The sequence below is a fragment of the Delphinapterus leucas genome, chromosome 15 (assembly GCF_059928025.1).
Source record: "Delphinapterus leucas isolate spDelLeu-1000000601 "Yukka" chromosome 15, BTC_Dleu_Yukka2, whole genome shotgun sequence".
Lineage (NCBI taxonomy): Eukaryota > Metazoa > Chordata > Mammalia > Artiodactyla > Monodontidae > Delphinapterus > Delphinapterus leucas.
This window is the reverse complement of record NC_143143.1, coordinates 7,661,145-7,689,131: the sequence shown is the minus strand read 5'-3', so window position 1 is coordinate 7,689,131 and position 27,987 is coordinate 7,661,145. Positions and strand designations below refer to the sequence as shown.

The 27,987-nt window shown below is 52.9% G+C and overlaps 1 protein-coding gene across 4 annotated transcripts in view; it reads right to left on the bottom strand.

Moving 5' to 3' along the window:
• The window catches only part of COL26A1 (collagen type XXVI alpha 1 chain), a 168,829-nt gene that overhangs the window by 18,222 nt on the left and 122,620 nt on the right, over positions 1-27,987 (bottom strand). For all 4 annotated transcript variants that reach the window (XM_089895745.1, XM_089895746.1, XM_030763701.2 and 1 more), the window contains exon 4: positions 2,937-2,998. In XM_089895745.1, the coding sequence (XP_089751871.1) occupies positions 2,937-2,998 (62 nt within the window). The remainder of the gene's footprint in view (positions 1-2,936; positions 2,999-27,987) is intronic.

Here is a 27,987-nt window from a genome sequence, read left to right as displayed (position 1 = left end):
GGCACAGAGAAGGGGAGCAGCTGGCTCAGATCACACAGCAGCTTGGGGGTGGAACCCCATCTCCTGAGCCCTGGAACCCCCTCTAGGAAGGGAGGGTTACAATTCCTGTCCCAACTACTGACTGTCCACTGGGAAGCTGACCGGCCACGGCCAAGTGGAGGAGCTGGGCGGCAGGGGAAGGAGACTTGTCTGTCGGTGCCCGTGATGTGGGACCCAGAGCCGTGGGTGTGAGGATGGAGGCGGGGAGAACTGTCAGTACCTGGCGCCCCAGGGCTTGGGGGCAGGAGGGTGGGCGAAGGCAGGGGTAGCTTCCTTGTTTCTGGCCTGGCTCCGGGGATGGTGGGATTGCCACCAGTCAAACAAGGGCGCAGGAGAGGGCAGGTTTGGGGGTGAAGGTGATCAGTCCGGGGAGTAAGTTGAGATGCAGTGTCTCGGGGGAACCTCCAGATGGAAATATTTAACAGGGAGTAGCCAGGAGCAGAAGGGAGTTTGGAGCAGCTTGGAAAGATCAAGGAGGGGGGTCAGGCCCAGCTCCCAAGGGGACCTGCCACCTGCAGCCTTATCCCTGCACCAGACACCCGGCTCACTTTTTCCTGGGGCACTTCCCACGCAGACACCAAGGCCCACAGAGCCCACGGACCCAGGCAGAGAAGCCCTGGCCACGGTCAAGTTAGAATCAGCCCCCACCAGAGTCCAAGTCCTCCTGGCCTGGCCATGGCCAACCTCCCAGAGAAACTGACCCCATTCCTGCTGGGCATGAGCATACCAGGGCGGGCAGCAGAGGGCGTGGGGACTTAGCCCAAGAAAACCAGACCTCGGCCAGCCTCAGAGGGCAGTGGCTCTGATGACGTCATGGTGGCCTGGCTGATTGGCCAGGACGCCGCCCTCCTGCACTGGAGAGCAGCCGAGTTCCGAGGCTCCTGTGACCCTCACTCAGGGAAATGCCCTCGGGCTGCCTCCCACTCAGTCTGGTCCTTGGAGTCAGAGTGTAAACTGAGGGGCAGGAGAGGAAGGAAGGCAGGAAACTTTGTCTGCTGGCCTTCCACCCCACCATCGACCAACAGCCATTCCAGCCTGTCCCAGGAAAAGAGGGTGGCAGGAATCTAGACAAGCTCCTAGGTCTGGGTCCTTTGGCAACTCGGGCACCGTGTGGAGTGTAAATGGAACAGTCCCTTGTGGTCGCCTGGCCTCCAACCTCCTCCTCTTCCCTGGCTCCAGAGCCCCCTACTGTGTGCCTGCGGGTGTGCCCCAAAGGAGGAATCATGAGTGGCCAATTACTCATTTTCCCAGCTCCCTTGCAACTAGGAGGTGGGCGTATAGCCCAGTGCTGGCCAATGACACATAATGAATCTGTTGGGGTGCTTTACTTCCCCCCACTACTTCCTGCCTTTGAACAAGGTATAAGGATGTGAGGCCTTGAGCTGCAGCAGCCTCTTTGTAACCATGAGGCACTGACCATGAGACCAAAAGCCAATTCACTAAGGAGGTGGAGAGGAAGGCTGTGAAGAGTCTGGGTTCTTGAGCCGCCAAACCAATCCTGAGACCACTAACTTCTGGACTTCCTAGTGAACTAACGATAAATGGTAAGGAATAAGCTGCCGGTGGCTGGGTTTCTGAACACATCCCTTCTGATGCCAAAACAGGTTTCTTGTCTGCAGAAGCAGAAGTTGCAGTGTCCAGGCCTCAGAGTTTCTGCTCTCTTATGCCAGCTGCCTGGGTTCTGATTCCCCATCTGGGGTCTGCCTGCCTGGTCCTGCCTTCACCCACCTGACCCCAGCCCCTGAGCCCAGCTCCGTGCTCTCTCTGACCCCTGCGGGCTCACCTGACCTCAGCACAGCCCCTGAGGCTGCGGGGCTGTCCTGGCTGCTAGCCTGGCTTGTGTCCCCCTCCCTCTGCAGGCTGCCGCCTCTCAGGGCCCTCTGACCGGGCTGACGAAGCTCCCAGGGGCCCAGTTCCTCCAGGGGACACTTGGGCATAGAGCAGGCAGGTGGGCAGCTGGAAGGTGATCCAGATAAGACACAGGAGTTGAGACAGTAGTCTCCCACCCCCTACCTGGGGATCCAGAAGAAACGCAGTGGCAGCCACCTCTCTGCACACCCGTCTCGAGCTACCCCTCCTGCTCCCCCACCCAGGAGCCACCTGAGCTCACCCCTGTCCACCAGCCTCAGAATGACCCAGTGAGGGGCCGGGAAATGTCTCCTTCAATTTCCATTTTACAGGGCAGCAGACTGAGGCCCAGAGCTAGGAAGGGACCTGCCAAGGCAGAGCAATTACTGGGACAGCCTGACCCCCCACCTCTGTAGTCCCCTGAGGTCTACAGAGGGGTCATGACCCTCACCCTCAGGGCCAGAGAGTAAGCCCCACCCCCAGCCCGCTGCCATGGCCTTGGCCATGGTCGTGGTACAGCCTCTCTAGGCAGAGGGAGGTGTCACTGTGGGAGGACCAGGGGAGGAATTGCTCATGGTGGGAGGGCATGGGCGAGGGCTAAGTGGGCAGGGGACAGCTGGCACGGTGCCAGTCCTCCCCCAGAGCTGTGACTTTTAACACCCCAGTGAGTGTACTGGGCCTTGGCCAGAGCAGGCTGTCAGCCAATGCTCTGCCAAACCATGTGGAGGTTTCAGGTGCCTGGAAAATGTCCATCAGGCCAGCCAGCCTGGGGACCCGACCTTTTCTAAAGTCTCGGGTACCAGAAGTACATCCCAGCATCTTCCCCAGCGTCCCTCACACCTGGGACCCTCAGGTTTCTTGCTCACCCCACTCCCTTCCCGAACCCCAGGAGACTGGCCTGGCCCAGAGAAGGTTACCCCGGGCCACTGAAGCCCCAAACAGCACCCATCCCTCAGGACCAGGCTGCTCAGTCCTGCTGGGCTCCCTGGGGCTGATGCAAGCCCCTCCCCAACCAGCTCCCTAGGCCCATTATCCCCAGACCATCTGACCTTGGCTTCCAGCGTGGTCAGGCGGTCACTCATGTCACTGAGCCGGGTACAGTTCATGCATTCTGAAAGAGAAGAGGTGAGAGTGGAGTAGATCCTGGGGAGAGAGCAGCCCAGCCACAAGGATAGCCTCTGGTCAGGCAGGCAGGGAAATATCTGAGCTGTCGCCAGCAAAACTCCTACCCACCCTTCAGAGCCTTATCCTTAGTGCCCCCTCCTCCATGCACTCTGCCTGACCTCTGACCCTCCTTTCTGGGCATCCACAGCACAGAGTACTGTCTGTTTACTCAGTGAATTGTCTGAGCCAGCACCTGGGTTGTCTTGTCAGTCTGTGGGTGCCGTATGGGCGGGGTCTTTGTCTATTTTGTTTGTTCATGAATTTCAGTGCCTGGCACAAAATAGAGGCTCAAAAAATATCTGATAGTTGATGAATGGATAGTAAATGAGACATGCTCCCTGACTTTGAGAACTACAGTCTGGGGAAGGATACAGGCAAATAGACACAGGCTGGTAAGGGCTATAAGAACAGAACATGCAAAAGAGCATCATGGGGGATGTCAAAGCCCATCTGGGGTGGGCAGTGGTCCAGGAGGGCTTCCTGGAGGCAGTGGCATCTAAGGTGAGGCCTGAGGGATGCACAATGACTGGTCAGGTTCAGCAGAAGGAAGAATAAGGGCTGAGGCCCCAAGGAGAACAGAACAGGGGAGCGTCTGCCAGCAGCCTGGCCTATCCGAGCACACCTGTGGGCCACCAAGGCTGGAGCAGTGGGCTGGGCCCTGACACAGGAGGCCTGGGGGGAAGAGCTTGGCAGTACCCTGAGGCCAATGGGCTGCTGTTGGAGGGGGTGAGAGCCAAGGTCAGATTTGCATTTTTAAAAGCTCACTCTGGCGGCAGAAGTGTCCCATGGGTGGGAGTGGGAGGGCCTGGGAGCCAAAGGCCAATTAGGAGACCAGTGACTGTCAACCCCCCAGGCATACATCTCCCTGGGCTGTAATCATCTATTTACGTCTGTCTCCCCCAGAGACCCAGAGCTCTTTAATGAGGAAATAGATGGTTCAAAGCTGTTCAAGGAGCTTTTATTGCTCTAGAAGTCAAGAGATGCTTAGATTCCTCCCTCAGTTCAAAGCCTGACCCTACAGGAACCCCATTCTGGTTAAACAGACACACGAGAGCTATTAGGGTAACTCGGCAGGTCCCACTTGGTGTTCAGAGGCCCTTTGGCCACAGCGAGGCCCCCGGCCCCCCATCGTCAGCCTTGTCTGTCCCCCATCTTTGTCGCTGAATGCAAACCACCTTGTAAATGTCCCTATTTTAAAATAATGAGTGCTCTGTGAGAGATGTGAGGAGACACCAGGACGTTAGGACCATGGGAACAGGTGATTCAGGCTGTGTCCTCCCCAGGGGCGCCCAGCCTTGGGGCCAGGGGTGCTGACAGCCCCCACTTTCTGCTCACCAGCCCTACCTGGCTTTATGTGGGCTGGCAGGGGTCCCCTCACCCTCATCTCCCTCCCCATCTACCCTGGGCTCGGCCCAGTCAGTGGTTTATAAGCCTTTTTTAGGAACAGAACTCTTTCTCCCCCAGTAAAACCTTGTCAGGAACCCCGATACATAAAAGAGATTAAAAACTGAGGCGTAAACACTGAAACTTTAAAACAACCAGAAGAATGTATACAGTTGTCTGACTCAGGGACGGGGCAGGACTTCACAAAGGATCAGCGAGAAAGGAGGCGGTTTTCTGGTTAAACATGGGGAATTGAACACACATGTTTCCCTCTAGTTCCTCCCAGGAAAGGGATGGTGAAGGGAGAAAAAGGTACAAACCACAAAGCAGAGAGATGGGCAGAGGAGACTTCGCAGTGAAAGGCAGCCGGGGGCCAAGTCCCAGGCTCGCCGACACAGGAGGGCTTGGAGATCAGGGAAAGGAGAGGGTCCTCTCTGGGCTCAGCGACCCACCCAAGGGGAAAGGCCGACAGGCGCTGATACCTAGGGAGGCCCCCTTCCCCCCGCACCCCCTGTACAATTGCCTCCGGTCAACAAGGCCAAAACACACGGAAAGAGCCCCAGGGGGCTTTTAGTGCCTCCCTCCTAAATACAGATGGTCCAGGATTCCTGTACCTCTGAAAGAGGCCCTTCATGGGAAAGACAGACATCAGAACAAACAGGGTCCCATTTGTCATTCCACCCACCCTACCCTCCACCCTCCACCTTACTTTCCACCCACCCACCTTCCCATTCATCCATCCCCCACCCCTCCCTTCACCCCCGGATGCTACCCATCCCCAACCATCCCTTCATCCACCTGGAGGCACCATGGCTCCCCGTGAGCCCCTTGGTGACCCCGTGCTGATCCTGATGGGTGGGTGGCAGGGCAGCATGAATGGGGTGCCTGCCCTCGCAGCAAAGGCCCAAGAGCATCTCACGGGAGAACAGGCGCTGACTCTGGAGGAGGGCTGGCCTGGAGAACTTTCCTGTTTGAGCCTCAGCTGTCCCCTCCACACACAGGAGGGCACCACCCCACCCCGGGGCTCAGCAGGAAGGGGGGGGGCAGGATGGCCATGGGTGAGGTGTCAATCAGAGCCCCAGCCCCACCCAGTGAACATTTCTGAGGCATTTAGAGGCTGTGAACACATTTCCAGGGTGTGAGGCAACAAACAGGACTCGCTGCAGGGGGGAAGGCCAGCAGAGGAAGGGGTGAGCCTTGGGCTCTCCCAGAAACCTATTTCTGGAAAGTGTGCTGGGCCCGGACCTAGTTTGCTCTGGCACCGGGCACCCTGCTTGGCCTGTGGGGAGCGGCTTGGCTGTCAGCAGGCACAGGGCGGTCCAGCTCCCCAGCCGCAGAGAGGCCCAGCCAGCGGGCAGGGGCGAGGCTGCCAGCTCAGCCTCCCTGTGCCACCTGCCCGGGCAGGCGCTCTGAGACTGGGCGGGTTTTATGGTTCCCCTGGCATTCTGTCATCGACAGCAATTAAATTATGCATTTGACTTTCTCTAACTATTCCTCGGAGCGGTGGAAATACGGAGATGGGCCTGGTGGGGACAATCCTGGCTGTGTGACTGGCCGAGGCCCTGCCGCCTGGCTCTGGGCCGGTTCCCCCTCCCTGAGACGCAGACTCTAACTCTCTGGGATTCTGAGGATTCCCACGTTCCCAGCACACACAGGCCCGCGAGTGTTTCCTAGTTTTGAGGACACAGCGGCAGAACCTGTGTTGGGAATTCTCTGCCAATATATCAGAAGGGTGGATGTGCCAGGCGAACTGGTGTGTGTGTGTGTGTGTGTGTGTGTGTGTGTGTGTGTGTGTAAGAGAGAGAGAAACTGACTGCTTGGCATGGTCAGTAGAGAGAGCACTATAGAGGCCACTAACTCACTGTGTGACTTGTGAGGCCCTCTTTCTCTCTGCACCTCAGTTTCCCCATCTGTAAAAGGGGTTTACATTGCTCAGCTCCAGGGGCCTCGGGCTCCTGGACTCTTTGCTCCTGCCCTTGCCGGCCGGCTGCCCTCTCTGCCTTTCTCTTTCTGTTCCTCCTCCCAGGGCATCCCACCTTGGTGCCTCCAGCTTCTGCTTACCTCACCCATCCCTTTCCTGCTTGGGCCACGAGACCCTGACAGGTGCAGCCAGGGCACTTGGATGGTCCTGTCCCTAGAGGCCCAGGTCCCTCTGAGAGGTCTCTGAAATGGTCTGCAGGTACGGGGCATACGCAGGGTGGATGTCACCTGCAGCCAACCCAACGGGGCCCAGCTGGAAGAGACCCCTATAATCCCCCGGGAGACCTTTGACCCTAGTCAAGACTCCTAGGGGAAAAAACCTCCAAGGAGGTCAATAGGGTAAGATACTGCGGGGACAGGGGTAGGGCAGGCCATGGGTGCACACAGGGCACCACAGGAATAAGGAGGTCCTGAGTGATCTGTTTCCCTAATGTGACAAGAGCTATGGAGGTAAGCTCCCCCCCGCCAAAAGCCTGACTCTAGGGAATGAAAACTGGTGGTAAAGAGGAGTACAGGGGACTCTCCTTTCTCATGGTAAGCCTTGAAGAGCTACTGGCCTTTTTAAAACAATGTATATATTTAACATACGTAATGTAATTTAAACTTTTAACTGGGTGAAAGCATGAAACGTGATTATGATGCTGTGTGGAAAATATACAAAATTGTATCTATTCATGAGCTGGCAGGAAACAGGCCAGCTGCAGGCTGGAGCTCCAGAGGTGGTGCCACCAAGACATGATCATTCCAGATTTTTCCAGTCCTGGTGTTTCCAATTCAGCCTGCAGCTCTTAAGTGCCCTCTGGTGCTCTAAGCCTAGCTCCGTGGGTAGCAGCGAGGACCTGGTAGGAATTTTGTAAAATACCTTCCCTGGGGGGCTTCCTTGGTGGCACAGTGGTTAAGAATCTGCCTGCCAATGCAGGGGACACGGGTTCGAGCCCTTGTCCGGGAAGATCCCACATGCCGTGGAGCAGCTAAGCCCGTGCGCCACAACTACTGAGCCCGCGCTCTAGAGCCCGCGAGCCACAACTACTGAAGCCCGCACGCCTAGAGCCTGTGCTCCGCAACAAGAGAAGCCACCGCAATGAGAAGCCCGCGCACCGCAATGAAGAGTAGCCCCCGCTCGCCACAACTAGAGAAAGCCCGTGCCCGGCAACAAAGACCCAACTCAGCCAAAAATAATTAATTAATTAATTAATTAAAAAAAAACCTTTCCTGGGCCTGGGAAGCCACCTTTCCAGTTAACTTGTAGAGAACCGCTTGTCCAGGTACTTGCAGACAGATCGGATTTTTCTAAGACACATACCCCAGAAGGAAGCGTGGAAAGGACAAGGCCAGGCCAAAGGTGGGGGCCCTACCCTGGGCCCCCCTGTGCTCCTCCACACATGCCAGAGCAACGAAGCCCATCGGGGGTCGGGAGCCTGCTGGTTGGATGGAGCTGTGGCTGCTTGCCAGGCCCAGCCGTGGGGCTAATGGACAGGACAGAATAATTAAATTCCATCTTTTTCTCTATCACGGATCACAGAGAAAGCCAGATATTTTTTCAAGAACTTCTGCCAAGAGTTTTTATTGAAAAGTAATTTGAGTTTCTTCTTGGAGAGGGGCAGCCTTGCATGGGTGTCACCGCTGTAGAAACACAAATCCCCAAAGGACCAGCTGCGCTGAAACTGCTCAGAGCACACTGGTAGCTGGCCACCTCCACCCCCGACACCAGCAGCCCCTGGACTGCAGAGCTTTCCAGCGATGTTCAGAAACCCCCCGTGGGGAAAAGGGACAACACTGGTGAGTGAAACCAATTCACTAATGTTAGTCAGTCACCTACAGTGTGAGAGGCAGAAGCACCCTGGCATGTGTCCCTCCCTTTATGAGTGAGGATGATGAGATTCAGAGAGGTTCAGCAATGCACTCAAGGTCACACAGCTTGTCGATTAAAGGCCAGAATCAGAACCCAGGCCTTCCATTCCCATAAGGCCATGGTGGGCTGGGCTAGGTGCCCTGGCTGGGGCAGCAACTCTCAACGTGATGTGAAAACAGTGCCTGGACCATGGCTGGACATGGGTGAAGTTTGTGATTTCTTCACCCCACCATGGCCCTAAAAACTCTGCTGACCTAACTGGCCAAGTCTGTCTTCCTCCCTCTCTACCTCCACATCCAGCCCAGAGTTCAAGATTGTTGGGTCTTGTACCATGGCTGGATCACACCCCAAAGCATTTTTGCCCCAATGAAATCTAAAGAGGAATTATTGGAATTATTAAGTTAATTTAGCAAGGTTGATGGAATACAAAGACAGTTTATAAAAATCAACCATATTCCGGGACTTCCCTGGTGGTCCAGCAGTTAAGACTCTGCGCTTTCAATGCAGGGGGCCTGGTTTTGATTCCTGGTCAGGGAACTAGGTCGTGCACGATGCAGCTAAAGATCCCGCATGCTGCACGCCACAACTAAAGATCCCCCATGCCACAACTAAAAAGATCCTGCCTACGGCAACTAAGACCCAGCACAGCCAAATAAATAAATAAATAAAATAAAAAGCTTGCCTTCAATTAAAAAGAAAATCAACCATATTTCTATATATTGACAATAACATCATTCACAAAAAGCATCAAATTATCTAGGAATAAATCTACTGAAAACTATAAAACATCATTGAGAGAAATTAAAGAAGATGTAAATAAATGGAAAGATATGTTCATGGATTGGAAGGCCTTATATTATAGATGTTAACTCTCTCCCACTTGATCTATAAATTCAATGCAGTCCCATTTAAATCTCAGAAGGCTTTGTGTATGTTGTGTGTGTGTGCGTGTAAATTTGCAAGTTGATTCTAAAATATATATGAAAATGCAAAGGTCCAAGAATAGCCAAGGCGATCTAGAACAAATAGAACAAAAGTGGAAGACCACTTTTAGGACCAGAAATGAGATCTATTATAAAACTACAGTAATTGGGCTTCCCTGGTGGCGCAGTGGTTGAGAGTCCGCCTGCCGATGCAGGGGACACGGGTTCGTGCCCCGGTCTGGGAAGATCCCACATGCCGCAGAACGGCTGGGCCCGTGAGCCATGGCTGCTGAGCCTGCGCGTCCGGAGCCTGTGCTCTGCAACGGAAGAGGCCACAACAGTGAGAGGCCTGCGTACCGCAAAAAAAAAAAAAAAAAACTACAGTAATTAAGACACTGTATTATTGGTGCAAAGATAGACAAAAAGACCCACACTTACGCATTCACCTGCTTTATTAAAAAGGCACATATGAGTACAGGAGAGAAAGGATGGACTTTTCAATAAATGGTGCTGGGTCAATTGGACATCCAAATTGAAAAGTAAAATAAAAAAATCTGACCCCTAACCCACACTACACATGAAAGTCAATTCCAGACGGATTGTAGATCTAAATGTTAAAAGAAGAACAATACAGCTTTTTTTTTTGCAGCGCAGTATGGCTTTCAGGATCTTAGTTCCCCAGACCAGGGATCAAACCCAGGCCCTGGCAGTGAAGGCTCCAAGTCCTAACCGCTGGATCGCCAGGGAATTTCCAACAATACCAGTTTTAGAAAAAATGGGTAACTTACCTTCATGACCTCAGAATAGACAAAGGTTTCTTAGGACACAAAAAGCACTAACATTAAAGAAAACTTTGATAAAATGGATCACATTAAATTTAAGAATTTATTTTCATCAGAATACATCATTAAGAGAATGAAGAGGCCTATCACCGAGTAGAAGAAGTCCTTGGGAGACATAAAACCACAAAATAAGATGCCAAACGATCCACCTGCCAATGCAAGCCACCTGTCCTGGTCCAGGAAGATCCCACATGCCGTGGAGCAACTAAGCCCGTTCGCCACAACTACTGAGCCTGCGCTCTAGAGCCTGCAAGCCACAACTACTGAAGCTCACGCACCTAGAGCCCGTGCTCCGCAGCAAGAGAAGCCACCGCAATGAGAAGCCCGCACATCACAATGAAGAGTAGCCCCCGCTCGCTGCAACTAGAGAAAGCCCGCACGCAGCAAGGGAAACCCAATGCAGCCATAAATAAATAAATAAATTTATTTTAAAAATAAATTAAAAAAATAAAAACATCTTAGTGATGGTGAAGAAATTAAAAAAAAAAAAAAGGGCTTCCTTGGTGGCACAGTGGTTAAGAACCCGCCTGCCAACGCAGGGGACACGGGTTCGATCCCTGGTCCGGGAAGATCCCACATGCCGCGAAGCAACTAAGCCCACGCGCCACAACTACTGAGCCTGTGCTCTAGAGCCCACGAGCCACAACTACTGAAGCCCGCGCGCCTAGAGCTTGTGCTCCGCAACAAGAGAAGCCGCCACAATGAGAAGCCCGCGCACCGCAAAGAAGAATAGCCCCCCCGGGCTCGCCACAACTAGAGAAAACCCGCGCGCAGCAACAAAGATCCAACACAGCCAAAAATAAATAAAAATATAATAAATAAATTTTTAAAAAAAAGATGCCAAATGGCCCACAGTCATAGGCGGAGGGGTCAACTCATTAGCCATATCAGGAAATGCAAATTAAGCCACACCCACAAGAATGGCTAAAATTAAAGACTAACAATGTAAGTATCCGAGAGAGTATGAGCCACTGGAACTCTAAGAGAGCGTCAGTGGGACGTCCATGGAATAACCACATTTTTAAAATGTGGCAGTTTCTAATAGGGCTGAGTAGAAGCAATTCCATCTCTAGATACAAAAATGAATAAATCCTTTCACCAAAAGACACGTGCAAGAATGAGCAGCGTTGCTCATAATAACCAAAAATTATAAATAATCCAAATTCCCATCGGTGGCCACCTGGGTAAATTGAATATTCACAAAATGGACTATTGACACAGTAAAAAACGCACGCAAACCACGTGCAGCCGCGTGGATGAACTTCACAAAGATGACAGAGCCCCCCCCAAAGAGCACACACTGTGTGAGTCCATTCATCGAAAGTTCCAGCACAGGCAGGACAAGTCAAAGGCAGTGGCCTGCGGGTTAGTGGTTATCTTGGGGAGGGCAGTTACCAGAAGAGGCAGGAGAAGGGCTTCTAAGATGATGAAAATATTCTCTTTCTTGAGCTGGACGCTAGTACACAGGTGTGGTCAGTGTATGTAAAACATGTCAAGCTGCTGTCCTGCTCATCCTAAACCACCAATCTGACACGTCAGCCTCCAATGCTCCCCGACGCCCTGAGGACAACCCCCACCCTGGGATGGGCTACTTGCCATGCTCTGAGCACCTCTAACTCTTCTAGGCCTGTAGCATTTGTCTATCTTGTCATCGCATCTAGAAATGGCTTGCAGCCACTCCATTGATTAGCGAATTCCTCATGAAGCACCACCTCCTCCAGGAAGCCTTCCTTGACCACTCTAGGCAGATTCAGGCACCCACCTTCCCACCAATTGCCATGCATCCTGTGTACACCTTGCTGACAGCACTCGGCAGCGTGGACGGGGAACCTCTTGTGTACCCCTCTTCCCTGTGGGGCCATGTCTCACCCATTCTTGTATTCTGAAAAATGGGGGCAGAATATTCCTCCATCATATGGGACTAAAAAGATGCTCGTGTGTCCTCTTGGGAAGCAGCAGTTCTGGGGAGAGGGGCGAGCGGATATGGAAGGGGACCCCCAGCTCATTGTCCAGGTAGCCTGCCTTGGAGGACCTCAGGGGGCCCCGGGGGAGGGGAGGGACTGCTCTCCTCCCGCAGGGGGCCGTCTGTCCCAGGTGCACCCTGGCAGCTCTGTGCCGGGAGCATCCTCACTGTACACGGCAAGCGCTGCAGCCCCTGAGCAGCTGTTTTCCATTTCCACCAAAGTCAGGAAAAACGGAAGGGGTTTAAAGTACAGATAAGGAAGATGTTTTGATGCTGAAGTTCATTATATTCTGGCTTGTGTCATGGTGGGAGGGGAGGAAGGGAGGAAACGTTCTCTTCCGATTTCACAAGAGCAGAGGGTCTGGCCCATGTGGAGCCATGCAGGTCATAATAATGATCAAAAGAAGAAAAAGCAACTGGGGTTCACAGAGCACTCAATCTGCCAGATGCTAATGGAAGGGCGAGACCTTGATGCACCGCTTTTCATGTAAATTTGTCTAATTCCTGTAACAGCCCAATGAGGGAAGAGCCATTATTATCTCTGTTTTACAGATGAGGCAACCCAGGCACAGAGAGGTTAGGTAACTTGCCCAAAGTCACACAGCTAGTAGGTGCCAGAGGCTGGATTCAAACCCAGGGAGTCAGGGGCTGCCACTGGCTCTTAGCCATCATCCTGGCAGCCTCAGGAACTGGCCTGCTGAAAACGCCTGAAGTCCCAGGGGGCTCCTGGGAGCCCTGCCCTCGGTGGCCCTCACCCTGCTGTCCTCTGGAAGTCCTACCCCCAGGGTTGTGGGGTGGGGCTCCACAGCCTTTCCCCAGATGCCATCCTGGCCCCTTACCCCAGCTGAGGGCACCACGGCATTTCCTTTCTAAAACATCAGGGCCCTCGACTTCTGCGGGGAAAAGACAGGAATTAAATAAGTGCAATTCTTTAAGAAATGAGACCCTTCCCAAAAGTGAGTAGAGTCCCACTGCTATGTAGGGATGACATGGTCCCTTTGCCCCCCTTCCCCAGAAGGCAGCTGGGCCCTATTGAGAAGAAACCCAATCTGGCAGTGGCATGGGATGGGGACTGCAGGGCCAGAGGGGCTGGCACACAGGGAGGGGCATCAGAGCAGCATCAGTGGCTCCAAGAGGGTCAGGGCCCTGCTGCTGGGGAGGGGGTGTGGGAGGGGGCATAGAGAGAGACCAACCCACAGGCCACGTCCCTGTACCAGAATGCAGACCTTCAAGGGTGCGCGTGGGAGTGAGCACGAGGGTGGATACACTCAGGTCTAAGGCAGGGGGTCTACATGGGAGTGTCTCTGCGCGTGGACATTTGTGTGCACATTGTGTTTGTGTCTCCGTCTGGTACTATTTCTTTCTTTCTTCTTTTTGGCCGCACCACACGGCACGTGGGATCTTAGTTCCCAGACCAGGGATCGAACCCGTGCCCCCTGCAGTGGAAGCGCAGAGTCTTAACCACTGGACCGCCAGGGAAGTCCGTGTCTGGTCCTATTTCTGACACGTGGGTGGAAGCTCGGAAGCATTCACCATTTCCATGGGCCCCGGGGTTTACAAAGCCCTTTCGCATCTTTGACATCTCTTGGTACCTTTGTGGCCAGTGAGGCCCCACAATCCATGGTCCCAACTTATAGCTGTGTTAAGGGCAGCTCAGAGTGGGAGAGGACCTCCCCAGTTCACACAGAACTGCAGCAAAAACCCCAATGTGTTCTGGGGAAGGCCAGGAACCCTCCCATCCCACCTACACCCCCCATGGGGACCCAAATGAGCCAGAAGAGGCTGCAGGAGGAGGAGCTCTCAAATCCAGGGGGCTGGTCCCCTGCTCTGGGAGCATACACCTTCTGATGGACCAGGAATGGGGTCAGCATTAGGAACTGTGCTGTGTGTCCTCAGGCAGAGTTCAGCCCTCTCTGGGCCTCAGCTTCCCATCAGTTAGATGCAGGGATGGACTGGATGCTCCCTTTCAGCCTTTTGTTCTCTGAGTCAGTAACCGTAACTGGAGTCAGAAGACACATTAGCTGGGCATCCACCTTTCCCCTTCTCTCTCCTGTGGGAAAAGGAGCCAGGCTTTGCTCCCTGCAAGCAAATGGATCATATCACGGTGGCCCATTCCCTGGCTTCTGTGGTGAAAGGTGATCCCCTGGGAAGCATCCTGTTGGGCTGGAGAGGCCACTTGGTGGGTCCGGGCAATCCACAGCCCAGGTGAGGAGCACCCACACCAGGCCCCCAGCTGTCCTCCACAATAAAATGGAACAATAGTCCCTTCCCTGTGTATTCATGAGGCCCAATCCAGACCTTTGCCATGGGCTTTGGTACTCGCGCTAGCGCAGGAAGGATATGCAGGAAGGGACAAACTCTCCTGGGTCCATGCTGGGCGAGGCAGTTGCTTGGACATCCAGAAGCCGTCAGGAGGACAGCACAGCTGGAGAGAGCATAGCGTCCTAGGGACCCTCCAGGCAGAAAAGATCCAGCCTTCTGGCCAGCAAAGCCTTTGGTATCTGGACCATTTTGGAGAGAAACTCATCTAAGAAGTACCTGACTGCCCAGCCCCCAGAGTGGAGGTATACAGCACACCTGTGCTGACCACTCACAGGGCACCCAAGTGTGGAGGGCGATCACCCCTGAAATGAATGTCTCCACTGCACTCCTCCTTCCGCCCTCACTAACCAGCGGGATTCCTGAACCCTGGATTCTGGGTCTGGATTCATGCTCTCCCCGAGTCCCTTCTGCGTTGATGATGATGTAGTGACGGAAGCCATACTTCCCGGGTATCTCACGCTCCTCGGGCGTCACCATGCGCATTACGCATCCTCCCCATAGGTGTTTTGGTTCCTCTGTTACAGATGATAAAAACGGAGACTGTGAGAGGTTGTGAAGTTGCCCCAGGCCCCACAGGCAGGGGCAGGAACCAGATCAGAGATGCTCCAAAGCCAGCGCTCTTTCCTTAACGATTCCTGGCCACGTTGGAAACCTCCTCAGCAAGGGAGTTAGAACTGTAGCGTTGGTGACTGCACCCAAGAAAAGTGTGTGCGCTTTAGTGCCTGGACCCTGGGGCCCCCTGAGGCTGATCCATCCCTGTCGTGGCTGTGTCTCTGGACAGGTGAGTTATAGCAGGTGATGGCAGGTTTGTTTGACACAATGAACGACTTTCTCATCAGCACTGCTCCCAATGGGCTGTGGAGTGGCTTTCCTTCAGACTGGCACGGCTGGGGGAAGTCTGTCCCCAGAAACCTCTGGCATGAGAATGGAACAGCCAGAATCCCGCAGGATAAAGGACTTCTTGGTCCTTGGTTGGGGCTGGAGGAGGGCCCCCGCAGCTGGGGGGTGCTTGGATGAAGGTGGCTGTGGGACCATTTGCTCAGCAGAGTGGTTTCCAGCCTTCCAGGAACATCCCTCAGGACTTAAAGGGGGTTTTATCACAACAGAAATAAGAGATCCAGTCTCTGCAGCCATTTGGGGGATCGAGGAACTGGGGGAGGGTCATCCCTGCACATGTTTTATCTTTCAGGGTTTTCTGAGGTTTGTGTTCTTAAACTGAAGTTATTGTTTGAAGTGTTCTTCCTCTTTTTTCCTCATCCAGAAAGAAATCATAAATATCTCCAGGGTCCCACAGAGCTGGCAGGCGGCCTTGCCTGGATCTGAAAGCTGACACCAGGCACAGCCCAGGGAGACGAGCTCTGATTCCCGATCCTTTTGGACATGTGGCGTCAGTATTGCCACCATCACTCTGTCAGTGGGAAAGAATCCCTTTTAACAAGGCTCCAAACCCAAGGTCAAGGTTCAGGGGCCAAAAAGCAAAGCTGGCTGACCGCCTTCAGAATATGGGAGGGGCTGCCTGACTCTGCTGGGTAGAGCGCCCACAGCCTTGGCCCCGGGCTGGGGCCTGCCCCTCCTGCAGCGCTGGTCCAGGCTCAGGAGAGGTGATGAGCTCTCTTGGGGAAACAGATGAGGTGCCCCAAAGACAGCAAGAAGGGGCCATAGTCACTTTGGTCTTGGGGCTTTCAGAGGAAAATGGTGGCAGAATTCAAAGTTCCCAGGCGGGAGGTCTGGAAGGGGCAGTGCATCAGAGGAAGCCCAGGCAAAGAGGCCTGGGAATCAGCTCTGGCCTTTCCCTGCATGCACCTGGGCAGACCCCTTCCCCTCTTGGGGCCTCTATCCCTCCAAAGGCAAGGGGAAGGCCCAAGGTAGCTTCAGCTTTTATTCAGGGGTCATCTGGGCTCCAGCAAAGGCCTTGGTGTCTTCATGGTGCCATCTGCCTCTTGATGGTTGTTTAGGGGAGCTGGGACATGAGTGTGGGATGCTTCCTCTGACACCAGGTCTCCTGAGTTCTCTATAAGAGGTCGAATCTCAGTCTGGAGGACCATGGGCCTGACCTCATGTTGGAGAGAGCCCAGAGCAGCAGTTATCAAATGCCTTTTTTTTTTTTGTTTTGGCTGTGCCCCACGGCATGCAGGATCTCAGTTCCCTGACCAGGGATCAAACCCATGCCCCCTGCAATGGAAGCACAGAGTCTTAACCACTGGACCGCCAGGGAAGCCCCATCAAATGCCTTTTTAAAAGGAAGAAGTCTTTTTCCTACACACAATGGCTTCTGGGACCCCAACAGGTAACAAATCAAATAGAGGCTGCTCCGACTGCAGGGGGTGGGAGCCCAGAGCCCCCAAATCAGCCACCATCTGCCCCCTGGGTTCAAGGTGGGCAAGAGGTAGATGGGTCTCGGTGTCCCCACCCCTGGTTCTCAGACACCCAAGGGAACCGCATGTGATGAGGCCCGTCCCACGTCCGGTGGGGGACGTAGCACCCACACAGAAGCTTCCTGCTTCGTGACAGGGGGCCGTTTGGACTCAGTTCCCCCAGGCAATGTCTGGGGCTTACATTCGTCCGGGCCTGGCCTGCCCCCTCCCTCAGGGGCCACCATGCACTGGTCAGCTGCCCCTCCACCCTCCTAGCCAGGAGTGGGTCTGGCTGGAGCCCAGGCCCACGTGGCCTCCTGTCGAGACACGGAGGGAGGAGGAGTGGGCAGGTGACAAGACTCCTGACTCCCAGGGTCAAACCTGGACTGCATCCTTCCCAACAGGAGGAGGTTGTCATGGCAACTAAAGGACCACTTGAGATGGGGCCCAGTCCCCTCATCAGGCACAGACCTTCACTGGGGATGGATTTTTCTGCTAATTGCCTGTAGTTTCCAGCCCCTGATCTGACTTTCTAGATCACAAGTCAGGCACAAGCCGACTCTTTCTTAGAGACACTTTCCCTCCACCAACTGTCCCAATAGCTTAAAACACATTCGAACAACAGAAAGGCATTTGTGCAGGATTTACAGTGTTTGCCTAATAGCTCAAGGCTTAGTCATCTCTCTGGGCCCTGCCCCTCGACAAGAGATGAGGATAATCAAGGTCACCTCCTAGGGCCCTGAACCGGTTAGAGAGAATGTGGGATCAGCACAGAGTATGTGCAGAGAAAAGGTAGCTATTATCTGTACTCATATTAGAAAGCAAATCTCCCATACAATTGTAAAGACCAGAAGCGTCTTAGGGCTATCTCACCGGGCCCTTTCTTTTCACAGATGAGAAAACAGATCTGGGGTGGTAAGTGGTTCATGGCCACAGTCACACATTTGAGGTGGTGGCCCACCCAGGGCTAAAACCCAGTTCTGGGTATGCACCTTTTCACCTTCCCAGGGCAGGCACCTCATTACTCCCCCTTAGTCATTTACACCATAGTAAGAATGAGTCCATATAGTACCACTGGGAGCACAACACCTTACAAAACACTCTGCCATCCCTCTCGCCTGCCAGAAGAGCCTTAGAGGAAGATAATATAATCCCCATAATTAAGGAGGAGCAAGATGGTCCAGCCCAGAAAGGTAAAATGTGGCCCAGGGTCCGGAAATGCCAATCCTCCTTGCTCAGCGGCTCCATCTGCGTGCAGATTAGAGGAGGGGGATGAGAAACCTTCTGCTCAGGCACGGAGTGCGGTTACTGGGTCAGGGTTCTTATTGGCCACATTTTCCCGCATTCCAGATCCTGGTCTGGAGCAGCGGGAGAAGTTTCTTTTCCAGGAACGGGCTCATGTCTACACTGGTCCTACCCCAGGCTCCTGGGAGCCCCGCTGGACTCACCAAGTAGCAGATGGGAGAAGGCTCGGGCCAGAAGCAGAGCCATTGCAGGGGAGGTGAGGGGACCGCCAGAGGCTGGCCTCGGTGTCTGATGCCTGCTCCCTGCTCACAGCTGGGCTGCAGTATGCGGGGAGGGAGAGCCCCACCCTCCTCCCTTCAGCCTCTCTGAGCTTTAGGGATATGGGGGGCGGGGGGGGGCAGGCGGGCCAGGGAATCCGGCAGATTCCAAGGAAGCGGTCTCGCAGAACCCAAGGGCCTGGGGTGGAGGGGCAAAGAGTGGAGCGGGGAGGGGCTGGGGTAGGACCCAAACAGCACCGCTCTGGGACCACTCACCGTCCCAGCCAGAACCAAGTCCAAGGACGAAAGGAGTCTGGAATGAGCCTCCCTACTGGGAGTGCGGGGCACCCGGTCTCCTCTTCCTCCAACACCGCCCCCTCAGCCCCGTATCCAGGAGCCCCAAGAGGCAGCCGTCCAAGACTACAAAAGTCTGCCCATCTGGTGGGTGTGAAATGCTACCTCACTGTGGTCTGAATTTGCATTTTCCACACCAATGATGGGGCTGAACATTTTTTCATAGGTTTTGGAGCCATTTCTCCCCAGCGCCTCCCCTCCAGCCGTGAAAGGCCTGTCCGTGTTCTTGACCCATTTATCTGTTGGATTTTTCTGTCTTTTCCATATTGATTCACGTGAGTTCTTTCTGTATTTCTGATACCAACCCGTTGTCAATTTTACGCATTGCAAGTATCTCCTCCCAGCCTGTGGCTTGTGTTTTTGCCTTTGGTAAGGCTGCCTTTTGTCAGAGAGAAGTTTCCCAAGCTACTTTTTTTTTTTTTGCCACGCCCTGAGGCATGCGGTATGGTAGTTCCCCTGACCAGGGATTGAACCCGTGCCCCCTGCATTGGGAGCTCGGAGCCTTAACCACTGGACCACCAGGGAAGTCCCCCAAACGATTTGCTTTTAATTCCTTTAAAGGTATCAGGTGGAGTCCTGATAGTTACCTCCCTATCCCGTTCACAACTTTAAAGGGGCAATTCTAATGACTCACTCATACTAGCGTGATATTGACTTACTTGGTAGCTGAGTTCTACACGGCCAGAAGTTCCTTCCTCTCCCTTGTTTGCCAGGAGTTTCCATCATGAATAGGTGTTGAATTGTGTCTCTTAAACTGTTCGTGAGCTGAATCACATGAATAGATTTTCTAAATTCTCCTTGGTCACAATCTATCACTTTTTGTGCATGGCCAGATTTAAATAGCTAATATTTTATTTCGGATTTTTCACTTGACTCATCTATAGCTCCAACCCAGAACCAACTCGGTGGTCCCAGAACTAGGGTAACTTTCAGTCCTGAACCTGTGGGAGGTTGAAGCCCAAGGCTTTGGTTCCTCAGGCTTATTTTTCCCCTTCCAAAGTCCAGACAGACAAGCTTCCTCGTTACCGTGAGCCAGGGGTGGACTTTTCCTGTCTCTTCTTTCACTACGTCTCAGCTATTGCACCCTGTAACACAGGAGCCCACCCCTTCCCCCTGTTTTGGCTCAGGTATAAAACTTGGTCCCAGATTCCCAGGACCCACTTCCCCGCCTACCACGGGCAGTCACAGCAACAGCGTCAGACCCTCTGCTTCCTTAGCTTACTGGGCACTGGAGCTTGAGGAGGCCACAGAGCCTGGATGGATCCTGCGGGCCCCCGCTTGGTCTCTGCCCTGGAGGGGAGGCACAAAAGCATCGGCAACCTCTTCCCGGCTTTTTTGCAAGCTGAAGTTCTACGTAAAATGTAAAAGAAATGGTTCTTGAAAATGCTGATGAATGAGGCAGAAGGATGCAACCTTCCTCCTAGTCAACCAGCCGATCCAAGCACAGGGTAGTAATACATAGCTCTTAAGTGCTGGGAGAATTCACAGTAGTCTAGCGTTAATATGGAGAGATTCTCCGTGTGTGAGCTCTGCCCTCATGCACGTATACTCACAACACGTGCACATGCCCACACACATACACTATACATCATGACACTCTCTGAAGTCTTCCTTTTTCTTTTTTTTTTTTTGCCTGAGACTTGTGGCTCGTGGAATCTTAGTTCCCAGACCGGGGATTGAACCCAGGTCCCCGGCAGTGAAAGCACTGAGTCCTAACCACTGGACCGCCAGGGAAGTCCCTGAAGCCTTCCATATAGGACATTCCAGGTTGAGACTTGACTCAAAAGCCAAGAGTTGGGACACCCCTCCATCCAGCCCCGAGGCCTGTGGCATGTGAGGGTCTGGGGGAGCCAGGCAGAAACAGCAGCCAGCTCTGGGAGGCAGGCCTGAGGCTGTATGTGAAGGGGGAGGCCAGGTCTCAGCACCGATCGGCTCCCAGAGCATTCCCCAGATGGCAATGACCCTGGCAAATTCCGGAACACAGAACTGGGCACTCACAACTGCCCAACATTGGGAGAAACAGATAGTAAATGACCTCACAGATATTCATTTGGCAAACACTGCCCAGGACCCTGGCACTGGCCCTGGCATTCAAGATTCAGGGAGTGACAACACAGACCCAGCCCTTGAAAGTTCCACGGCCCTGGGAGAGGCAACCTACGGGACCATTATAACAGCGAGCCAAGGAAGCCAAGGGGGTGGGGCAGGGTAGTCAAGGAGGGCTTCCTGAGGGTGGCGGCCAGAATATAAAGAGTAAGTCGGAATTACTGGGAAGGGAAAATGGTACTTAGGTAGTTTCCAAATCTAACTTCGTTCATAATTCCCCAGACTGATGCCGGGAATCCAAGACTCCAGCTCAGGTGTGCCCAGGGCTCCACCAGGTGCCTATTGGTCCAAAGCAGCAGGATCTCTCACCGACCGTAGAACCTCTTTCCCAACAAGTGGGGCTGGTCTGCATACCCAGGAGTCCATGATGGCTGTAACCATAGTTGGTCCCTCAAGGAACATTGAGGCTAAACTCCATCTTATCTAGATGGGGACAATGGCCCAGAGAGGGTAGGAATCTACCCAAGAAAGCCCAGTCAAGAGCATAGCTGGACCAGAGCCTGCGGCCCACACGCCAGCTCCAGAAGGGCTCAGGCCTCTGCAAGTTCTCCATCCTGCAGTTGTCCTCAGCCCCGTCAGGGTTCCCCAGGCTGTTTGTTACCAGCTCCTTTAAGGAAAGTCTCAAATCCTCTGGACAACGGGCTCCCCATCACCTGTGGTGTCAAGTGCAAACCCCTCAGCTTGCCCTTCAACACCCTCACAGAGTGGCTCTGGACACCCCCAGCCCGAATCCCCCACCTGTCACCTTCCCCACATCCTCCCTGTGCATCACATCGCATGGCCTGCAGTTCCCAGAACAAATCTTGCCCTTCTCTGGCTCCTGAACTTTGCACAGCATCTCTGTGACAGGGCCCTCCTTGACCCCACTGACAGATGCCTCAATCATGGCCGAGCAATGGACCTGGAAGGACTGGGGCCCCATGTCGGGAGGTTGGTGGTCTCGGGGGACTTTGAGGAAACCATTGCTCCTTGATGCTTTGGGCAGGGTTGGGCTGTGCCCATATTTAGCACCACTATCTATGAGCTGACTGCAGCCCCACCCTAAGACAAGACACAGAGACTACGATTTTGATCAAAGGCTACAGAACCCAGACCAAGTGCAAATACAAGGAGGCACCAAAGCATCCTTCACTTTTTGAAAAAGGAGGAGGAAGAATTTTACCTTGAATAAAGATAAAGAAATAGACTGAGCAGATGCAAACTATTATATATATAGTATGGATAAACAACAAGGTCCTACTGTATAGCACAGGGAACTATAATGTCCTGTGATAAACCATAACGGAAAAGAATATGAAAAAGAATGTGTGTGTGAATATATATATACATATATATATATATATATATATATATGACTGAATCACTTTGCTGTACAGCAGAAATTAACACAACATTGTAAATCAACTATATTTCAATAAAATAAATTTTTAAAAATGAAATAGACTCAGAGACTCTAAGAAGAAATGGGAGTTAGACAAGATCACCCCAAAGAAGCCAGGGCTTGAACCCCACCTGCCTACCTCCCAGGACAATGCTCCTTCCTCCATCCACACTGCCCACCCCACCCCTGGCCAGGGGGCCTGGAGCTGGGATCCTCAGATGGAGAGTCAGCACCGCTGGACCAGCCATCTGCAGGCCGCAGAACCCCCGCAAGCCTGCAAGGGGACAGCACCTCCAAGCTTCGTGACCTGATGATAAGATGTCTCGAGAAGTATCTCCATGGGAGAGGCTTCCGTCTCGACATCTGGCCAGGAGGGGCTGCCTCCAGCTCTGTGAGTTCTCGGAGGCCCAGCAGCAGAGCCCAGCTGACGCTCTGGGCAGCTGCAAGTGGCGCAGAAGCTCAGCAGCTGGAGCCCTTGTGGGTCCGCGAAGTGAGGAAGCATCAGTCTGCTCCATTCTGGGAAGTGCAGGAGACCGGGCAGCAGGCCGGCATCACATCGCCAAGACCATGAACCTGGAGGGTCTGGGGCTGGTGCAGAGGAGGGAATGGCTGGTCAGGGGAGTCCACATCCCACGCCCCATCCTCCAGCAGGCGGCCAAGCGCTCTGGGTCACTAAAGCTATTGGGGCTTAGGGAGAGGAAAAGGACCGCACACTGAGGCCAGGAACAGAAGAGCCCTCAGGAGAATACGTCTATTGGAAAGGCAGGGGGTTATTCCCCTAGATGCATCACCCAGCCACACTTGGCAGAGTGCAGGATGCTCAGGTCAGCAGGGCTCAGCAGCTGTGTTAAGGCCAGTAGAGGGCTCCAGGCAGGATGGAACCCAGGATGCTTCTCCCTCCACCGTTCACACGTTCAACCTTCCACCGTCCGTTTATGCAACAGATGCTCTACTGTGTCCTGCTGTGGGTCAGGGGCTACAACACATAGTAGCCAGTGGGTCCAACATGCTCCTTGACCTTGAGTCTGATGGAGGAGACGTGGGGTCACCAGACAGCTCCTGTGATGTCCCATGTGCTGTCATAGTAGTAGTGATGGGCCATTTGAGAACACGGAGACATGATTTGTCAGCAGAGGCCCCCAGAGCGGGAACAAGCAAGTGAAGATGGCAGAGACGCTGGTTAGGGGAAAGGCCAGCCCGGGCAGGGGCCCCAGAGCACAGAAAGCCCAGCACGCCCCGGGTCAGGGTAGCTAGAACTCGGGCCCCGGTCTCATCATGCCGTGCCCTGCACGCCTGCTAAGGTGCCTGGGATTTATCCTCAGAATGGCAGAAGCAGATGAACAATTTAAAAGAGGGAATAAGAGACAGGAGAGGCTTCACCATGAAGCTTAGGCTTCTGGAACCTTCACTTGCAAGGGGTCCTTCAAGAGAGAAACTCTAGGCAATGTGTTCACACGCTCACAGGTTTTTGTAAAATTCACCAAAGTAAGAGTTTTCTATGTATTCTTTTTATTTAAAAGCCCCTCAAATTGGATAAGCTTCAGGGCCCGTGAACCCGGATCTGCCCCTGGATGATGAGATCAGATCTGGTTGTTAGAAGGTGCTCCCAGCATAAGATGTACGACACCAGGGGTGAGCCCGAGCGTGAGCGATGGACCTTGGGTGATTAGGGTGTGTCCGTGTAGGTTCATCCATTGTGACAAATCCACCCGTCTAGTGGGGGATGTCAATGATGGGGGAGGCTGTGAATGGGTGGTGGCAGGGGGTACAAGGGAACCCTGTGCTTCAGCCCAATTTTGCTGTGACCCTAAAGCTGCTCTAAAAAAAATTAAGTCTTTTAAGAAAACAATTCCTGGGGAATTCCCTGGCGGTCCAGCGGGTAGGACGCTTCCACTGCGGCGGACATGGGTTCCATCCCTGGTCGGGGAACTAAGATCCAGCAAGCCGCGCAATGTGGCCAAAAATAAATAAATAAATAAATTTTAAAAAATTGCTGTTGGAAGGTGCTGCCGGGCTGAGTGTGGGAGGTGGACGGGGTCCACTTTCTTAGAAGAGGGTCTTGCCCACTTTTTCTGGACACACAGTAGGGTATTCCGGGAACACTTGCTGATGGAGTGAGACCTGCCCCCTTCCCTTTGGGAAAACTTTTCCCAGCCCTGCACTTAGGTGGGTTCCAAATGCTGAGGGCATTTCCTATAGACAAGCAAGATTCCCATCACTTGCTCAGCCCCCCTGTGGCCGGTGACCATGACACCTCCCAGGCCCACACCTGACCCCATGGGATGGGGCAGCTGCAGGGAGCTGGTGACAGAGCCTGGCCTGGGAAGACCAATGGCATCTAATATTCACCCTGACATCATCTGGCTGCAGTTTGCAGAGACTAAAATTAGGCCGAGGAAATTTAGGATGCTGCTTCAGATTTCCAAAAAAAACAGGGGTGGGGGCCAGAAAATGGATCATAAAAGAATTTTTGTGACTCAGTCCCAGCTAGGGAAAACAGATATGAGCTCCACTTATGGGAAGAGGTAGAGGAATCTTTTATCCATTCACTATAAAGGGAGACCCAAGCTCCCTGAGCTAGCACACTCCCACTAGGGGTTTCCTGGTTTATCCCTATTTCACCAGTGGACCCGAGAGATGCCAGGCCCTGTCCAGGGTCAGCTGGAAGCTGGCTGGGCTCCATCTTGAGCCCAACTCCTCCATACACTGCTCTTCCCCCCAAGGACAGAGTTTCCTTTGGGTTTCTTCCCCAGTTATGAGGGATGGGGGGGGGGTCCCAAAAGTCCTGCTGCTCTATCAGAACTTAGTGTGTTTACCCCCAAGGATCAGCTGAGAAACGTCTGGGCCACTCTAGTGGGTGGGCAAGTGCCTGAGAATTTGTGGGGTTTTTGTGGCTTTTTTTGTTTGTTTTTCTATAAATCTATTTATTTTATTTATCTTTGGCGGCGTTGAGTCTTTGTTGCTGCACGTGGGCTTCCTCTCGTTGTGGCAAGTGGGGGCACTCTTCGTTGCAGAGCACGGGCTCTAGGTGCACGGGCTTCAGTAGTTGTGGCGCACGGGTTTAGTTGCTCCGCGGAATGTGGGACCTTCCTGGACCAGGGCTCAAACCCGTGTCCTCTGCCTTGGCAGGCGGATTCTTAACCACTGAGCCACCAGGGAAGTCCCAAGTGCCTGAGAATTTGAAAAGTGACCCTTATCCCATGTGAAATGGGACCCGGCAAGGATTAGGGGGGTCTCTCCTTGTTTCCCCACTGAGGCTGAAGGACCTTTGGATGCAGGCTTCTTAATGAGAGATCAGGGAACCCTCGAAGGTTTTCAGTCTCTGAACCCTTGGAAACTGTAAGCAAGATGATCTGTCCTGGGCATGTTTTAGAAGAAACGGTCTGAAGTTTTGTCCAATTCTCAGAGTTGGGGATCCATGACCCCCCTAAATGTTAAGACCACTGCCTTGATTGTCCAGTTCAATCCCCCCTCTTACAGATGAGGAAGGAGGGAAGATTGGTTGGAGATGCTGAAACATACATGCAGGTCAAAAACTGGTAGAAAGATGGGGCGGAGGAAATATCAGGGCAGAAAATGGAGCCAGGGTTTAAGTGAGGGGATGAAAAATGGAACTGGGAAAACCACCACAATTGTCAACAGTTCGATAGTATGGGGCTCTAGGCTTTCTAAAAGGTAAGACAGAGAATCACATCCCTAGAACAGAAACCACCAGCTGCTGGAGAAAACGGAACTTGCACTTCTGGCGAAGGTCTGAGGAGCTCCTTCAGGGGCCTCCCAAAAGGAGGGTAAGTGGAAAGGTGACGTCGCCAACGCCTCCGCAGCAGAAAGCCATATTGGCACATAAGGAGCCTCTCCCAGGACCTCCCAAGGCCTCTAAAAGCAAACCTGGGCAAGGCAGCCCCCTTACCTGTCCTGCGGGCCATTCTACTGCCCTCACATGGCTATGGTGAGAATTACAGGCACGCCAGCTGGCATGAATCCCCACCCCACACCGAGCCAGGCCCAGAGTAGGCAGGATCTGTATACAGATGTGAGTTTTCTTCCTCAAAATGAAAAGAACAGGGACTCCCCTGGTGGCGCAGTGGTTAGGAATCCGCCTGCCAATGCAGGGGACACGGGTTTGAGCCCTGGTCCGGGAGGATCCCACATGCCGCGGAGCTACTAAGCCCATGTGCCACAACTACTGAGCCTGCGCTCTAGAGCCCGTGAGCCACAACTACTGAGTCTGCGTGCCACAAATACTGAAGGCTGTGCCTACAGCCTGTACTCCGCAACAAGAGAAGCCACCGCAATGAGAAGCCTGCGCACCACCATGAAGAGTAGCCCCCGCGCGCCGCAACTGGAGAAAGCCTGCATGCAGCAACGAAGACCCAATGCAGCCAAAAATAAATAAATAAATAATTTTTTTTTTTAAATGAAAAGAACAGGACAAGTCACCATCGAGGACTGTTGAAAGGTAGGGAGAAGCCAGGTGGGCAACTGTTAGGAATTTTCTGGCATCTTCAGCACTGCGGTATTCCGAGAGCATCCCCCAACAGAACTGTAATCCTGGCAGCGCAGCAGAGACTTGGGTCTGGTCTGGGGATTTCATTTCCAACTTACTGGGCAAATGCTTTCAGAGTTGCAGAATAAATAAACAGGGAGGTGGATGGGAAAACTAACATCCTCCACCCACACCCCCAAACAGCAGATTGAAAGTCTGACTCCAACACAAGGGCTTTGGAAGACTGCAGACCCGGAAGATTTTCAGTAGCTCCACCAACGGGAAAGAGAAATGTGCTCTCGGAAGAAGCCAGAGAGGGATCAGCCGTAAGTGGGAGCCAGGAAAGGGCGATACCCCTCCACACTGGCAGAGCCAGCTCAGAACTGGCCTGCCCACGGCAATTACAACTCAGAACATGGAGCCCTTGAGGGAGCCACACAGCCTCAGTGTTGAGAAAGCCCAAGGATTCATTTCATAAACAAGGAAACGGAGGCTTGGAGAGCCCAAGGCCTTCCCCACAGCACACACTGGAAAGTGGCAGAGCCAGGGAAAGAACCCAGGCCTTTGAAAAAGCCAGAGCCGTAAGTCTTGGCCGACTGATTTTCATCATTCAACGGGGAAAGAAGAGTCTCTTCCACAAATGGTGCTGGGAACACTGGATATCCACGTGCAAAGAATGAAGTTAGACCCCCACCTCACACTATATACAGAAATTAACTTGAAGTGGATCAACGACCTAAATGTAAAGCTGAAACCAGAAAACTCTTAGAAGAAAACACAGGGTAAGCCTTCATGACCTTGGATTTGGCAATAAATTCTTAGATATGACACCAAAAACACAAGCAACAAACGAGAAAATAGATCAACTGGGCTTCATCAAAATTAAAAATGTTTGTGCATCAAAGGACATTATCAAGAAAGTGAAAAGACTACCTACAGAATGGGAAAAATATTTGCAAATCCTATATCTGAAAAGGGTCTAGTGTCCAAAATATCTTGCAACTCAACAACAAAAAGACAAACAACCCAGTTTAAAAAAGAGCAAAGGACCTGAATAGATAGTTCTCCTAAGAAGATATACAAATGGGCAACAAGCACACAAAAAGATGCTCAACATCATTAGTTATTAGGAAAATACAAATCAAAACCACTTCACACCCTCTACGATAACTAATAATAAAAATTTTTTGGAGGAATTCCCCAATGGTCCAGTGGTTAAGACCCTCCGTTTTCATTGCCGAGGGCATGGGTTCGATCTCTGGTCGGGGAACTAAGATCCCACAAGCCTCACGGTGTGGCAAAAAAAAAAAAAGGAAAAACAAAACAAAACAGAAAATAGCAAGTGTGTACGAGGATGTGGAGAAATTTGGAACCCATGTACATTGCTGCTGGGAATGAAAAATGGTCCAGTTGCTATGGAAAACAGCTCTCTGGTTATTCATTAAGGTAAACAAAGAACTACCATATGACTTCGTGTAACAGGGAAGA